Consider the following 16536-nt stretch of genomic DNA (forward strand, 5'->3'; position numbering starts at 1 on the left):
ACTGATAAGGTAGCACTACCTACTTGCTCCCTGAAATAAAATCCAAGTGCCTTTATAAATGCAGTTCAAGAAAGCCTGATTACAAGACAGAAAAGGCAGAGAGAGATTGAGCAAGGAATAGAGCTTCTGCAGCACAGTGTGCTGTGATGGGTACTTCAGATGTTCATATTGCATTGTTATGGTACACTAAGGGCCTGAGTCTCCACTCCATTACACCAGTTTTATGCTGGTGTAACTCCATTGATTTTAATGGAGTTCCATTGGCATAAAAACAGTGTAATGGAATGGAGAATCAAGCCCTATAACTTAATAGTCTCAAAAGAGAATGATCCATTACTTTGTCGGGGAAATAACTTAGTTTTGTTGTTGTTGAAAACGTCCCTTTTTTTACTTCTGCTATGGACGTTAAAAGAAAATATACAATCATACAGTAATAAAACTGACAGTACACAGTGATTGGACTGAATCCCATTTTTGTCATCAGGAGAACACACAGACCCTGAGTTAGTGTCCAGACTCACCCCGTTCCTTAAGGTTTGGCTCTGTTGAGACCTCAAGAACAATACCATAACATAAACTCCAGCTCCTCCATGAGCTTTTCCAGGGCCACCTCTGTCCTAGCTGCCTCTCTCTAGACAGCCACTCCCACCTTCCTCATATCCTGCGTGGAGTTAAGACTTGCTAACAGGTACAGTCAACCTTCTTAGGGGTTAGTTTTATCAGTAACTCAAATCTCATCCTAGGCTTCCTCCTTGAGCTTGGCTGTCCCTAGGTTTTCCCTCCCCTGTCCTCATGCTCCTGTTGCCTCTCCTTTGAAAGCCACTCCACCTCTGTTGTAAGCCAGGTGGAGTTAATAAGCCACACCTCTCAAATAAGTCAGCTGGATTTTACCAGCTTTGTGCAGAGCTCCATGGGTCCCATGAATAGGCCTGCCCAATCTTGCTACAAGCACAAGTATGTCTTGCTTTTGCAAGTACAGAAGTATATTCTCAACTTGATGTTCAGACTTTAGCTGCTCATCTCCCAATATTGCTAAAGAATTACACAACAAGAATACTCACTACCTGAACAATTGTGCTAAAATACAGTGTGTGATTCAGTCCATCATACCTGAACATATTGAATCATATTTGTTCACTTTGCCAGCCAAACATCAAGGTGCTCCCACACTTAAGCAGGCACAAATCCCATTAGCTAGTTTTTCATTGCACTTACCCATGACAGCAATGCAACAAAATACATACCATCAAATATGCAAGTATGCATGCGAAAAATGATACAGAATTGCATCCATATGATGTACAGAGACTAATAGATGAATTGTGGGGGCGTTAAAAAGAAATCATTGAATCAAGGGGTAGTGATGTTATTAAGGTGACAGTAGAGACCTCTTATTTTTATGATGTGTCCAGTAACCAAAGATGGAATGCCTACAATATAATTCACTGTGGGTCAGCTATGGTTTTCTACATATTAATAAGTGCTTCTGATGACACTTCACTCAATCAGAATATTGCCATGTGATCATTTTGAGTGAGACCTTTTTATGTTAATCAAATTGAAAATGTAATGACCCTCTAGAAAAAAAGAAAGGTCAAGAGCAGGAGTCAATTGTTAATATATGATAAAGAAGCCCTATATTGTTATTTATTTTATATTTTTCAAATAAAAGAACATTTTAAAAATAGAAAAATTGGAATTTTCCATTGGACACTGCATTGCAGAACACATTTCCCCCCCCCCCCGCCCCCAAAAAGCAACATCTTCAAGCAACTGAGCAATCCAAATGCCTGAATGGTATTGGGTCCTCTGTGATACAAATAATGTGTGGATTTGAAATAACTTTCACTATAACAAGACTGAATTTTACAGATCATCACAGAATTAAATATGTTAGTCACTTTGAGTCATTGAAATTACAATTCCCATTATGTTCATGTCACTGATACATAGGAATTATTTTTAATTAAAAACTAATTGTTTTGATAATACACTGCTGGATTATGAACTTTGATGATTTCATTTCAAACATGGCCAACAGGGTGCTACCAGCTGAAAAGTGCACAGGACCACAGAGAACAGTTCAGGAAAGAAATGGATTTGTTCAAGAAAGAAAGAGATTTCCACACAGGTTCCACCAGAACTAAAGAACACCAGAGTTCAAATCAGGGTTCTGACAAAACTCCCTTTGGGGTCTTGGGTAAGTCACTTTATTGCTCTGCCTTATCATCTTCATCCCCAAAATGAAAATCTACCTCAGAGGGATGTCATTTGTAAAGTCGAGTGAAGTTGAAAAGTATTAATTATTATCATTCATTTGTTTTCAAATACTTGGAATGTTTGTTTTTAAACATTTAAACTATGCTCTAAGAGATACTGAAAAACAAAACAAGAGTTTCTAATGTTTCATATCTTTTTCCCTTCATGGGCAGGAGATCCAAGATGATAGTCACTAAAGTGCTTGTATGGAATTTAGTGAGGTCTACCAAGACTCACCAATTTCCCACACTTTTAACTGATGATAATGTAGAAAGCAATTATTACAATCAACATCCCTTTGGTTAAACAGGCACTGCGAAATATTTTAGACCCAAAACACATCCTATTTTAAAACCATCATCATCTGGCTGGAAATTTTAAGCCCAACAAGTAATGGAAGGTGTAATCAGGTGGTCAGATAGTTAATGATTGAAGTATGCAGGAACATTTCAAAAATTGCACCTTCAATTATTTGTCTCAGGAAGTTGTGGGTGAAAAATGAAGGTCAGCGTAGTTTATAAGTCTGGCCTGAATCTCTTTTGCTCAAAACCTAATCTAAGGCTTTGTCTTCAGCCTTTTTGTTCAGGCAATGCTGTGACAGGCATCCAGCTAGCAGAAGGAACTCAGATTAAGTAACAATCTTATTACACAAGCCATGCTGGCATTCTCAATAATTATTTTAACTAAAATGAAGGCAATAATGGGGGGAAAACAGTGTTTGCCAAATGGAGATGGAAACTATTAGGAAAAGAAACTTCTTGTTTGAGTCGATATTACACACAACAGAGAATAAAAACAAAAATGAAAAATATGGAATGTACTTGCCAGTGCACATTGACAGAGCATATACAATGATTATTGGATGAATTTGCTTCTGAATGAGTTTCACTGCAGGAAGCGAAACTGGAAAGAGAGCCCTGCAAATAATTTAAAAAAGGAATTGAAAAGCATATGTTACTTACCCATTCTGTATAGCAGCTGTTGGATCATAGGTCAAAGCCATGCCAGCCTGCACATAGTTAGGGGAAAAAACAGATTTTTACTCTAGCTGTAGACAAAATGGCATTAAACATTCTTTTAGAATTCCATTTAACGTGCATTCAGTTTTGAGGTACATGGACTTAGGTTCACAAAGCAAGCTAAAATTTCTCACAGTAGCTTGGAAATCCTGGTTACCTTCCTTGACAGAGATTTCCCCAGCCTATTGGTTGGGCTAGTATTTTTGCTATCCTCTCCCTACACCATTCTAGGCCAAACTGTACTCTTAATTACACCAGTATAAATCAATAACTCCACTGTGATCAATGGACTTACTCCACATTTATACTGGTATAACTGAGGGCCAAGTTCTGCTACCGCCCAGTGAGGCAGGTAGTTCATATGTAGATTCAGACTGGGTATGAAAGAGTTAAGCTTAGGAACAGCTACATTTTCTTTCAAAGATCACACCTTCTATGACCAGATCACTCTATGATTTCTCTGTACAGTCAGCAGCAGTTGTAGTTTGTTGTCTGGGACAAGTAACATTGAATCTCTGCAGTCAAGCAGAAAAGCACAATCAAAAAAATGTGCGGATTACTTTATAAAATATTTTAGGGAATGGCTGTCTAAAGAATTTGTTAAAGCGCTACACACTGCCTTTCCGCTATCAGTCACTGGGACAAATCCAGACGGTAATTACTACAGGATCAGATGGTGACCTGTGTGGAATGAGCTGGCAATGTCAAAGCAGCTTCTAGTTAACAACTGTCCATATCACCATTAGCAAACGTGTCAGAAAAGCCAGGGATGGACTAGAGATGGAGAATGAACTACCCCCCTCACTCCTCCAGGTCATATTTTTGTTCAGGGTTGAGGCAGACTGGCAGGACAGTTTGGGAAGCACAAGCTCCTCACTGTGTCGTGCCACCACTTAAATCTCCAGAGCTGACAACCCACCACCTCTCATGACTGCTACATTCACTTGGATTTTTTCTTTGAACAGAGGAAATTTATTTTTAAAAAGTGTGTGTGTTTTAAAGTCCTGCCAGAAGATGTGAGGATCTGACATGGGAGAGGGAGGATAAGGGAGGGAAGGGAGGAGGTAGATGCTCCTCAGGCTCAGCTGCCCAGCAGACCTTCTTTAAAAGGATTCCAGGATATGGAAGATCCCTATGGAAAAGAGGGGATAAGCTTTTGCTGTAATAACTGTACTACAGGTTCCACATTGCTGACAGGGCAAAAGGCATTGCCAGGTCTTATCTATCTAAATATTTACAAGTAACAAGCACTGTTACTATCTGAATGCCTGCCCCATCCCAGATGGCTCTCCACAGGGATCAGGAAAGGGGGATGGTGCATAGACTTAATGAGCCTGAGCCTGGTCCTGCTTCTGTAGAGGCAGGGGATGATCCATGCAGGACTGTGGAGACAACAGGAATGTTTGGTTGGAGACTGTTTTCTGAAAGGGTGAGTTAACACAGCAGCAGCACCTTGGTCTACAATGTGACCGACTGTGTTCTCAGAAACAAAAAAGCATTTATTTTAAAAGAAAAACTTCGAATTCAGAGCATCATACTGTTCCGCTAACATGGCACTGTGCAATCTGGAACAGGTTTTTCTTCACTCAGGGTTATAATCAGTCCCGGATGTTGGGGCAAGTTTTTGTTTTGTCTTGTTAGTTGAAAACGTCGCTGTTTCAATGAGATATATACAATGTTATGTGGAAGCTGTCCCAGGAGACTAAGCCCATGAATATGTGGCTAATATTTTTAAATAAGTGTGATGTTTGTTTATTTTTTTCACGTGAGTCATAGCAAAAAATGGCGGAAGAACAGTTCTGCAAACTTAATTTAAAAAAAACCCCATAGTTCGGTTGAGTCCTAAAACTGAAAAATTCAGCATAAAAAATGGAAATAGCCTAGAAAATTGTGAGCATCCGAAATAGCGGCAACTATTAACAACCTTAACTCTAAGTACTACTACCAGCAAAAACTGTGTGTGTGTGTGCGCGCGCGCATGCATGTCCATCTGTCTATCTGGAATATAAAATAATCATTATTTGGAATCCCTAAATATGTAAACCTTAACAAAATATATGATGGTAGAGACATAACAGATGTTTCGTCATGTGTTCAGCATGATCCGCTTAACTCACTCATTGCTTCTCCATTCCTTTACACCATTCCATTCCTTTCTGCTTTCTCTGTGTATGGTATTGTTTAGAATAGTCACATTACCCGGTTCTGGAAAGTTTTCCCAGGACACTGCCAATAACACTTGTATACCAAATGTATTTTGCCTCTGATACATTTTAGAAACTTTTTTTACAGTTATAAAATTTGTTATTGGTGCTACTTTTTAATATCCCACTACTAGTAAAGACAACTTAATTAGCATGTACAAGCCCTGGAGGGACAGAAAAAATAGTTCTAACACATTTTTAACCCTCTAAAAATAACTTAAGAGGTTTTCTATAAATCATGGTGTTTTAAAACTTTAATATTCCGTGCCACCCCTGCTCAAGCCTGCAAACAAATGCTATAAACCCTTGGGAAGGAGGGATCCCAAAGGGTAAGGCAGGGGTTGTTAGATTTGATGGTCATGACATATACAACCTTAAAACTGTTTTTGGATCAGAAATTGTACCTCCAACACCCTGGATCAATGCAATTTGGAGATAAAATTCCAGTATGGGTGAAAAAAGGAGGAAATACAAAAATGAATAAATATAAAGAAAAACCTGTTTGCCAGCTTCTCGGAAGTTAGCAATGTTAAAAACAGTTTCAGTAGAGATTGATTGGCAAACAGAGTGCACCTGAGGCTGGCAAAAGTATATTTATTATATAGTTACAGGTATTTTCCCCATGGATATTTAAACACATTTTTATGGGTCAGATCTTCAGTTGGTGCAAACTGGCATAACTTCATGGATCAGTCGATCTATCTACCCACCCATCTACCCGCCCCACCACACACACACACACACACTCCCTTGCGTATATGTTACCATCACATTCCTAGCTTTTATGTGTACTACAGATAAGGATTACTGTGAACATTATCTGCTTGAAAAGCAAAAACATAAAAAGCCACATTATGATACCCTTACTCCAGACTGAATAGTACAGGGCATACTTGTGCAGTAAGGGGATCAACATATGCCCCAAACATTTTAATGGTGACCACTATACATTTTACTATTACATTTGCCATTAAGTGAAAGCTTCATATTAGAGAGCCAGACAAGAAAAATACATGTTGCAGTGATATATTTTGCCTAGTAGTACACCTAACACAGTATCTCTAACATTCCACACCTCTGAACAGTTTCAAAGAGCTGCCATTTCAAACAGCTGCAAAATAGAAAATTGTTTACTTCTTTCCCAGCAAATTGTGTAATTCTTCCCTACAAAATTGCACTGGCCTGAGGCCCAAGAGAGCCAATATTAATCCTGCACCATTGACAGGTTTACAGTCTGAAGTTTCATGACTCATCAGGGCTAGAAACTGATGAGTAACTATAGCCTATGTGAAAACCATCCATTGTTTTCTCCATAATACAATAACCAGAATATTGAAAACACCAGATAAATTATATAAGGGATAGCATCAGACTTCCATCCAGTGACGATGCACATTGCTGGAAGGATGTTCTTGAGAACAAAGAGATGAAGGCCACATAATTCATGCCTCAATGTTTTCCAGTTCCTCAGCTGTTTCAAGTGAATACTGTCTTCCAAGTTTTTTCATCCATCACTATTACTTATGTTGCAGTGAGGGGACAGTGTCTCCTTCATTCTATTAGTAGTGGTACTAATGATGAAATACTAGCTGAAACCCCAGACAGTTATTTATCAGGTAGTTTTTTGGTTACTCAATATTTGGACCACAGATTTTCAACAACAGATAGGCCTGATGGTGGGACCATACTTTGCTGTTTACTAATCTTTTTGGTGACTGCGTACCCCAGAATTTCAATATCTAACCAGTTCAAAAATTAAATTAAAATCAAAGGGTAGCATTGGCAATTATTATATTGTTAATAATAATAAACAAACAACTTCCTGGGTGACTAGAGAATAAGTAGGCTTAGGATATCACAAACTCACAGAAGTCAAAGCAGATTCACTGATGGGGAAGTGATTTTTTATTTAGTCTGTTTAAATCTCTGTTTGTTTGTTTTCCTTAACAACTTTTGAATTCAAAAGCCTCATGAACAGTTGAAAGAAAGGCCATTATGTTAAAGATTCAACATCCCCTCCTCTGCCCTTCAGGGCTAACCCATATTGCTGGCTCTTCCAGTGAAGACCTCCATTGAAACAGAGAAGACAAGACTTGACATTTAGAAGGAAAAAAACAACAACAAAAAGAATCTAAGAATTCACAACATCTAGTAATTTTGCAGATGACTAGTCTATTAGGGTGGCCAGGCATCCAGTTTTGGACTTGAATGCCCGGTCGAAAAGGGACCCTAGCAGCTCTGGTCAGCACTGCTGACCGGGCTGTTAAATGTCCAGTCGGCAGCGCAGCGGGGCTAAAGCAGGCTCCCTGCCTGCCTTGGCTCTGCGCAGCTCCCCAGAAGCGGCCGGCATGTCCAGTCCCTAAGCGCAGAGGCGATCTGGGAAGCTCCGCATGCTGCCCCCGCCCCCAGCGCCGGCTACGCAGCTCCCATTGTCTGGGAACCACAGCCAAAGGGAGCTGCGGGGGCGGTGCTTTCTGGGTGTGGGCAGCATGCAGAGCCCCTTGGTCCCTCCGCCTAGGGGCCAGACATACCGGCTGCTTCCAGGAACAGCGTGGAGCCAGGGAACCTACCATAGCCCAGCTGCACCGCAGACCGGGAGCTGTCTGAGGTAAGTGCCGCCTGGCCAGAGCCCACACCCCAAAGCCCCTGCCCCACTTTGGAACCCCCTCCTGCATCCTAACTCCCTCCCAGACCCCGCATCCCCACCCACACCCAAACCTCTTGCCCCAGGTTGGAACCCCCTTCAGCACCCAAACTCCCTCCCGGAGCCCACATCCCACACAAATCATTTTTTAAATCTTCAGTTCATTTTTACTTTTTTTGTGTGGTTGATAACTAGCTATTCCCTAAATAAATATTCGCTCTACCACATATATAGCTGTCAAAGGATAATTTGAAAAGTTTAGATCATTGACTATTAAAGGCACAAGGAACACCAGCTCTAAGAAAACTAACTAGTTTTGATCCATGGACATTAATCATGAAAAAAATTCACTCTAATTTTCACTAACTTCACTCTCATTTTAACTACAATGAATTGTGAAGCTTCAAAGGCATTCAAGGAAATAACTTGCAAAATTGCAAATATCTTTCAAAAGAATGACATTTTCAATATTTTGATAATATAGTTTTCTAATTACTGACCCCAGAAGATGAACAGATTCTAATGAAACTACTCACTCTGCATCTTTCTTCAAACTTAAAATCCTTCCTTGAAAAACACACAGGAAATAATAGAAAATTTGGCATGTCCCTCGAGGGCAAGGGTTTAGAAAGGAAGAAACTTGAAAACCCTCATTCAACATTTTTCTTTGCTTAATTCCACTGGCAAAAAAATTGTGCTCAGCCTTTTTTCTCTTTGTTATGATTTAAACATAAATGAGTAAGTTTCCCTCATTAAAAAGACCCTCATTTGCATTGTGTATGTAAATTGTAATTTGTGAATCACACGAAGAAATGATTATGTTGTGGAATGATTAGTCAAAAAACTGCACATCTCAAAACCTGTGAAATAAGCCAGGTTTATTTTTTCTCTGTAGACTGTTTCTGAACTTTAACAGCAAGGGCTATATTCTGAACAATATTTTCCTTACACAAACACAAATAAAGACCAATGCCTGGTAAGGTCTAGCCATTAAATACTGTGAAACATCCTACATTTGTAGATTTCAAGGCCAGAAGGGACCATTGTGATCATCCAGTCTGTATAACTCCCCCCGAATAATTCCCAGAACATAATTTTTTAGGAAAACATCCAATCTTAATTTAAAAATGTTCAGTGATGGAGAATCCACCACAACCCTTGGTAAACTGTTTTAGTGGTTAATTACTGTCACCGCTAAAAATGTACACCTTATTTCCAGTCTTATTTGTCTAGTTTCAGCTTCCAGCCATTGAATCATGTTATGCCTTTCTCTGCTAGACTGAAGAACCCATTATTAAATGTTTGTTCTCCATGGAGATACTTACAGACTGTAATCAGGTCACACCTTAACATTCTCCTTGTTCAGATATGTAGACTGAGCTCCTTGAGTCTGTGACTATAAGGCATGTTTTCTAATCCTTCAGTCATTCTTTTGGTTCTTCTCCAAACCCTCTCCAATTAATCAACATTCTTTTTGAGTGGGGGGCACCAGAACTGAACCCAGTATTCCAGCAGTGTTCGCACCAGTTCCAAATACACCACTACCTCGATATAACGTGACCCGATATAACATGAATTCAGATATAACGCGGTAAAGCAGTGCTCCGGGGGGGGGGGCGGGGCTGCGCACTCCGGTGGATCAAAGCAAGTTCAATGTAACGCGGTTTCACCTATAACACGTTAAGATTTTTTGGCTCCCGAGGACAACGTTCTATCGAGGTAGAGGTGTATAGAGGCACTCCTATTAGAGAGTCCCCTGTTTATGCATCCCAGGATCGTGCTACCTTTTTTTGGCCACAGTATCATACTGGGTTCTCATTTTCAGCCGATTATCCACCATGACCCCAAATGTTTGGGCAACAGTTTCTATAAAAAGCTATACCCTTATATTGTTTCCGCTGAGACTGAATTTTCAGTTACAAACTGCCTCCCCCTACTATATAGATCTATCTCCATGTGCAAATCTATGGTGACATCTACATCTATCTATATCTATACACACACACACACACACACACCACTGGTGTGAGTGTGTGTGTATCTATGTCTATCTATATAAATATATATTTTATAGATACCCAGATGCCCTGTGCCTCACCAGATCTGGATCCTCCACTCTCCACCCCACCATCTCTCCCATTGGCGTGGATCCACTGGGTTCTCCAGAGGGTGGCTGCTCTAAGGCAGTGGTTCTCAACCAGAGGTACACATACCCCTGGAGGTAATTAGAGGTCTTCCAGGGGGGTACATTAACTCATCTAGATATTTGCCAATTTTTCAACAGGCTGCATAAAAAGCACTAGTGAAACCAGTACAAACTAAAATTGTATACAGACAATGACTTGTGTATACTGCTCTATGTACTATACACTGAAATGTAAGTACAATATTTATATTCCAATTGATTTATTTTATAATGATATGGTAAAAATGTCAGCAATTTTTCAGTAATCGTGTGCTGTGACACTTGTATTTTTACGTCTGATTTTGTAAGCAAGTAGTTTTAAAGTGAGGTGACACTTGGGGTACGCAAGATAAATCAAGACCCCTGAAGGGGGTACAGTAGTCTGCAAAGGTTGAGAGCCACTGTTTTAGGTATCCCACTCCTTAAAGTGGGCATCTGCACTGGAGAATTAGGGCTGTGGAAAAATAATACCTCCCGGGGTTGTATTCATTTCTTTGGGGAATCTCTGAGAAGTCAGTGCACTGATGATGCCTCCTTCTTCCAGAACCTCCTTTTCTCCATTCAGCACCCTGTCCCCCACTTTCTTCACAGGAAGGATGTGATCTGCATCCATGGGGGCCTGGTTGGGCCCCTCTTTAATACAGTTTAGTAAACTAACATTTCTGCTACTACAATTGTCATACTTTTCTTAAAGTGTTTCCATATCTGCTCCTGATATCTGGCGTGCCTCAAAGCACAAAGATTCTTCTTGCCTTGAGCACAAATACTCTAACTGAAAACTCTTTTTAAGAAGGAAAAAGGGGTGGGGAACCAACAATCCAAATGAGATTTGTTTAAAATACTGTTTTAATAACATAAGCTTACTTGGCAGGAAAGTTAACTTGGCAGCGTTCCTTCCTTTGATTATTTAAAGCAGTTCTGTCTGAAAAGTTTCACCTTATTAGAAATACTCCTGAATTCGGAAAAGAAATCGTTTTAAAAAATAAAACTAAAGTGTAGATGTGACAACTTTGAAATATACAGCAGTATACAAAAGAAACAGGACATTTCCCAGTGATGCATGCTGGGAGACACTCATTTAAATACACATGTGCTCCTGTGCAGCTTTAAGTATTGTGAAGAAATGGCTGGCGTATGTCAGAGGTGAAAATATCTTATTTTAAAGTCAAATCAGCAAACCAGGAAAAGTAGTGACTGGTGAACTTCAAAGGGTTCAGAAGTTCAGTGGAGAACCTTAGCCAAACAATCTGAAACTCTATTGGGCCTTCAAAACCAGACTGGAAATCTAACTAGAAAGCTAAATAGCTTGTCTTGTGGTATTTGGTCACTTTCTTTTGCTTTTAGCCAGCACCAGGAAATGCCGAGATTAGCAAAAATGAAAATAAGGGCCATAACATACCTCTCAGATACTCGCAGATCTGTATAATACAGTGCAGTTGTCTCAGCAAAAAGAGGCAAACCTCATGGACCGCATGAGGTCTAGAAACATGCATGGAGATAGCTGGGTGGGATTTGGAACCCCAGCTTGCAAAGAATCTGCCTAGGCGTTAATACAGCGATAGACTACGGAAATGTCTGCACTATGGAACCTGCCCTTCATGGCAAGTGGGGAAGGCTTTTAGAGGCTGTCATGAGTAGGTGAGTTCCCAGAAGTAGAGATCCAATGAAACCAAGCTGTAGAGAGCACAGGAGGACTGGCGGCCTCAGATTCAGCAAAGAAGCAGATAAGTGAATTGATCTGTGTCTCAGGCTGCTGCCTGAGATCCAAGGGAATTTTAAAAAAATTGCTGGACTTCGCGGCTAGACCTCTTACTTTTTTTTGCATGGGGCAAGCTCTGCCCCAGTGAAAGAATTTGGAAGAAATCCCATGAGGGTAGAACCTCATGGAGTTTTCCTACCCCTATGAGAGACTCCCATGGCTTTTTCTACAGAAAGGAAACCTGAGGCTCAAATTTCTAGACTAAGCAAACTTTTGGTTTGAATTTTGAATAAAGTTTCAGATCAGTTCTTATTTTATTCAAATTGAGCCATTTATTTTTAATCAATTTTAACTGTCTTTTATAGACCTAAATCCAATGACAGTGAAATCATATGTGCTGAGATTTTCAAAAGCACTTATGTGCATTAGGAACTCAACTCCCCGTGACATTAAATGGGATTTGGGCACCCAACTCATTTAGGCATTTTTGAAAATGCCACCTGTAATGTCTGACTCTTGTGTTCCTGTGGAAGATTTAAAACACTACTATGTAGATTTTAACTCATTAAGTCAGAGATATATTTTCCCCCTGCCTTCTGTTACTATGTATTCCCAGGGCCGGCTCCAGGGTTTTGGCCGCCCCAAGCAGCCAAACAAATAAAAAAAAAAAAGCCGCAATCGCGATCTGCGGTGGCAATTCGGCGGGAGGTCCTTCGCTCCCAGCGGGAGTGAGGGACCGTCCGCCGAATTGCCGCTGAACAGCTGGACATGCCGTCCCTCTCCGAAGTGGCCGCCCCAAGCACCTGCTTGGTAAGCTGGTGCCTGGAGCCGGCCCTGTGTATTCCTTGTCCTCTCCCTAGAGGTACAATTCCTCTTTTTGTTAATTTAAGCTCTTACTGAAATAATGCATACAAAATAGTTCTAATGCCTAACATACATGCACTCTAAAACGTAAGAAATGCCTTTGGCATATGGGCTGCATATGTGTGTAGTACTGTGTGTCTGGACAGGTCTGGAAATTATCTCCCAAAGATGAGAATTTTTTATATAACAATTGTCTAAATGTAAAATGCATCATTCCTACAAACACACTTAGGGCTATGGAGCACAGCTAAGTGCTACCTGTCTCCTGTGAAGCACAAAAGAAATCTATGTCTGAGTTATAAATGTGCCCGGCACAGACCTACTCATCATTTCTAAATTCCTGCTGCTGGTAGAGAGAGGAGGGCTGGTACCAGGATCAGCAACTTTGACTGTCTTCTGATATTGACTTTACAACACGGGGGGAAATCTCAGTCTCTCAAATGACCTATGTAAATTTTTCTTTCTAAATTGCAGTCTAGCACTGAGCAGAACTGTAATGAATGGAAGATCAAAACAAAAAGACAGTTCAAAGAAACTCTTCAGTACAGCTGTGATTTATAATAAATAAATAAATAAATAAATAAATACATGTTTATTTCATTTCTTGAGAATTTCCCACAAATAGATAATCTAGGGTAAAAGCAAAACATCACTTTGTTAATCTACTGGCTGTTCACAAAAGGCAGTATAACCACAGATAACAGGAACAGCTATCAGTGTAAAGAAAAACAAGCAATGAAAGAATTATCATTGGAAATTCAAATAATTTGCTTCACACGTCTGGCCAAATTCAGATTTGATGGAGGTATATGGAACTCCCTGACTTCACTGGAGACATTTCTGCTCAATAAACTCTGATTTTAATGAGATTAACCTAATGGATGATAAATTTGTAAGAAAAATAATAAATACATATTTAAATCCCCATAAAATCTCCCAGACACATTTAAGTGATTTGTCCATCATGATTAGAAATCCACTGAAATAAAAGCAAATGTTACACAGCCATAATTAGTATGTTTCTTCTCTCTCTCGCCCTCCTTTTAGTGCCGTACTGCCAGGGCAGTTTTCAAACCAGAGGGCCTGATTCCCTTCTCATGAATCAGATGATTCCCTGCTCATGAATCAGATGCAACTATACCACAATCAGTGAAGTTTCACTGGTGCAGAATTGGTGTGAACCAGATGAGCATCAGGCCAGAATCTCACCAAGAATATTTCAAATCTTTTTGGATTTCACTGTACATGCTTAAACTTCATCTGTAAATTAGGCCCTAATAACCTCAGTCCTCACATTTGTTAGTCATTATCCTATCTCAGTCAAATCATTCAACATGATGAATCTTTTCAATTGCTACAAACTTAGGTGGGAGCTAGGAGATTAGAAAGTACTAAGTGAAGGTCTTCTATTCTTCATCGCTTTTAACTTTACTTTTTGAGAAAACATCCTAATAATAAGAACTAAACCAAAAGTGTTCTGAAGAAATTCTGTAGGGCTCTGTAGAAAATTACTCTAAAACCTAGAGGGCCAGCTGCATGCAAACGCAACAGAGTACAAATTAAAGCTCTCCTTTGAGCTCCCTTGATTCTGATGCTTCTGTCTTCCCTGCCCTGCACTGAACTAGAGAAGCTCTAACTTTATGGTGCAATGCAATGGCCACAAGGGGCTGAAAATGAAGCTGGGATCAGTGTGCCATAGTGGTGTTGTCTTGAATTACCTCCCCTTTTTCCATAAAGGAAAGCTACAGATCTGAGAATAGAATGGACAGAGAGACAGGGCCGGCTCCAGGCACCAGCATAGCAAGCAGGTGCCTGGGGCGGCCAATGAAGAGGGGTGCGGCTTGTCCGCCCGTTCGGTGGCAATTCGGCGGCGGGGCTGTCACTCCCTCTCGGAGCGAAGGACCTGCCGCCGCATTGCCGCAGTAGAATGAAGCAGCAGTAGAGCTGCCGCCACTTGCGGTCGCACCTTTTTTAAAATTTTTGGTTTTGCTACTTGGGGTGGCAAAAACGCTAGAGTCGGCCCTGAAGAGAGATAATAATGCAGTGATTTGTTCTTCTTAACTATATCCCCTGCATTTTCCCCCTGCAGCAAAGTATTGCGCACAGCTGCCTGTTTCTACTTTGCATACTCAAACTTGAGGCCTTTGACAAAAGTGCTGGTGTCATTTCTCTGGAGTCTGTTCTCCTAAACAATAACCCTCATCTGCATTCAGTATTAATGATGGTCCAACCTCAGAGGTTTCAGAGATGCAGTTCACATAAGCACCAAGCATTCAAACATGTATTTGAATTATTGCCAAATATATTTTGGTCTGGAAATCAAATCTCACAAGATGTGGCCAGGTTGGAAATATCAAGGCAGTATCGCTGAGATGGTATTTCAGTATTTTTGTTCTGTAGTGGAACCAAGAAAAGCAGAGGTGCAGGTAAGGTTTTAATATCCCATCCCTAATCAAAAGTAGGACACCTGTTCTCTGGATAATTATTCCTTATTATTCCCTGTCCCTTTTGCTTACAAAATGAGAGTTGTAATAAATATTATTACAAAAGGTATTCAGTGTGAGGCTCACAGCATGTAAAACAATTGACCAATGTGTCTTGCTTGCAGGCACAGTATAAAGAGCTAGAAAAATTCCATTACATTTTGAACAATAACATTAACGGCACAAAAGGATTTTGCCTAGCAACTGTGAAAAATACATGAACACGTCAAAGATATAAAATAAACGGCTGACTGCCACTAAAAGATTAAACACATTATTGTCTCAATTACTTCAGCTAGCAGCCCCTAAAAAGATAGCAAAGTGTTACCAAAGGTCATTAACATCTGCCGAGGATATTTCTATCTGGAAATATTCCTGCCTTCATTTCTTTATTGTCTTTCCAAGTTTGTTTTGCATCTGTGTACAGGTAACCTAATGGCATCTTTTGAGTGACCCTAGCTTTGTATTGTAGAATAGTAGTAAGAACTGCTGTCTTTGGATACTTTTTGAAGCTAACAATTATTAACATATTAAACAAATCCTATTTGTAAGTCATGAGTGTAACATTGTCCTTAACTTGCCCCATTGTGTCTAACAATTCCTGCACATATGGGATGTATCATACACTGTGCTGAGGTAGGCATAATGGTGGCATGTCAATTTTCATTTTACTTTCTCTTGCTGTTTATTGATTGGAACTCAAAGAAGTGTAGAACAGTTGACATGATAGGTTGGAATGGCGTCTATTGCATAAATATGAATACAGGCTGTTTAAAATACGAATTGTTGGCCTAATAGAAATAGTGCCTACCACATAAACCAGTTTTTAGAGACTTTTATGGGATGGTCAAAACCTTCTTGGGCACTCCTTATTCTGTAGATTCTTAACACGATAAACCATTATGTCTCCAAAGGAGACTTCTCAGTTTTTTGGATCAGTGGCATAACAGACCGTAATGACCCCTTTGAGGCTCTTTCAGTCTGCCATGTCAATGTGGTTGCCAGGCTGGTGCTCTAAACCTGCAAGCTAAAAATACTTTTAGGAATTTTTGTTGGATCAGTGTACAGTAGCCGCCTTGTTAAAGTGAGCAACTCGTTGATTGCTTTCAAGATGGCTTAGGAGCTCACTTATGGTGCTTCATGGACTAATGGTCTGAACTTCACGGACCAGTGGTCTGC

General features: G+C 40.1%; 1 protein-coding gene across 2 annotated transcripts in view; it reads right to left on the minus strand.

Moving 5' to 3' along the window:
- RBMS3 (RNA binding motif single stranded interacting protein 3) overlaps positions 1-16536 on the minus strand; it is a 557223-nt gene that overhangs the window by 81250 nt on the left and 459437 nt on the right. For both annotated transcript variants that reach the window (XM_026649362.2, XM_026649363.2), the window contains one exon: positions 3222-3268. In XM_026649362.2, the coding sequence (XP_026505147.1) occupies positions 3222-3268 (47 nt within the window). The remainder of the gene's footprint in view (positions 1-3221; positions 3269-16536) is intronic.

The sequence above is a fragment of the Terrapene carolina genome, unplaced genomic scaffold (assembly GCF_002925995.2).
Source record: "Terrapene carolina triunguis isolate 2854851 unplaced genomic scaffold, T_m_triunguis-2.0 Scaffold84, whole genome shotgun sequence".
Taxonomy (NCBI): domain Eukaryota; kingdom Metazoa; phylum Chordata; order Testudines; family Emydidae; genus Terrapene; species Terrapene triunguis.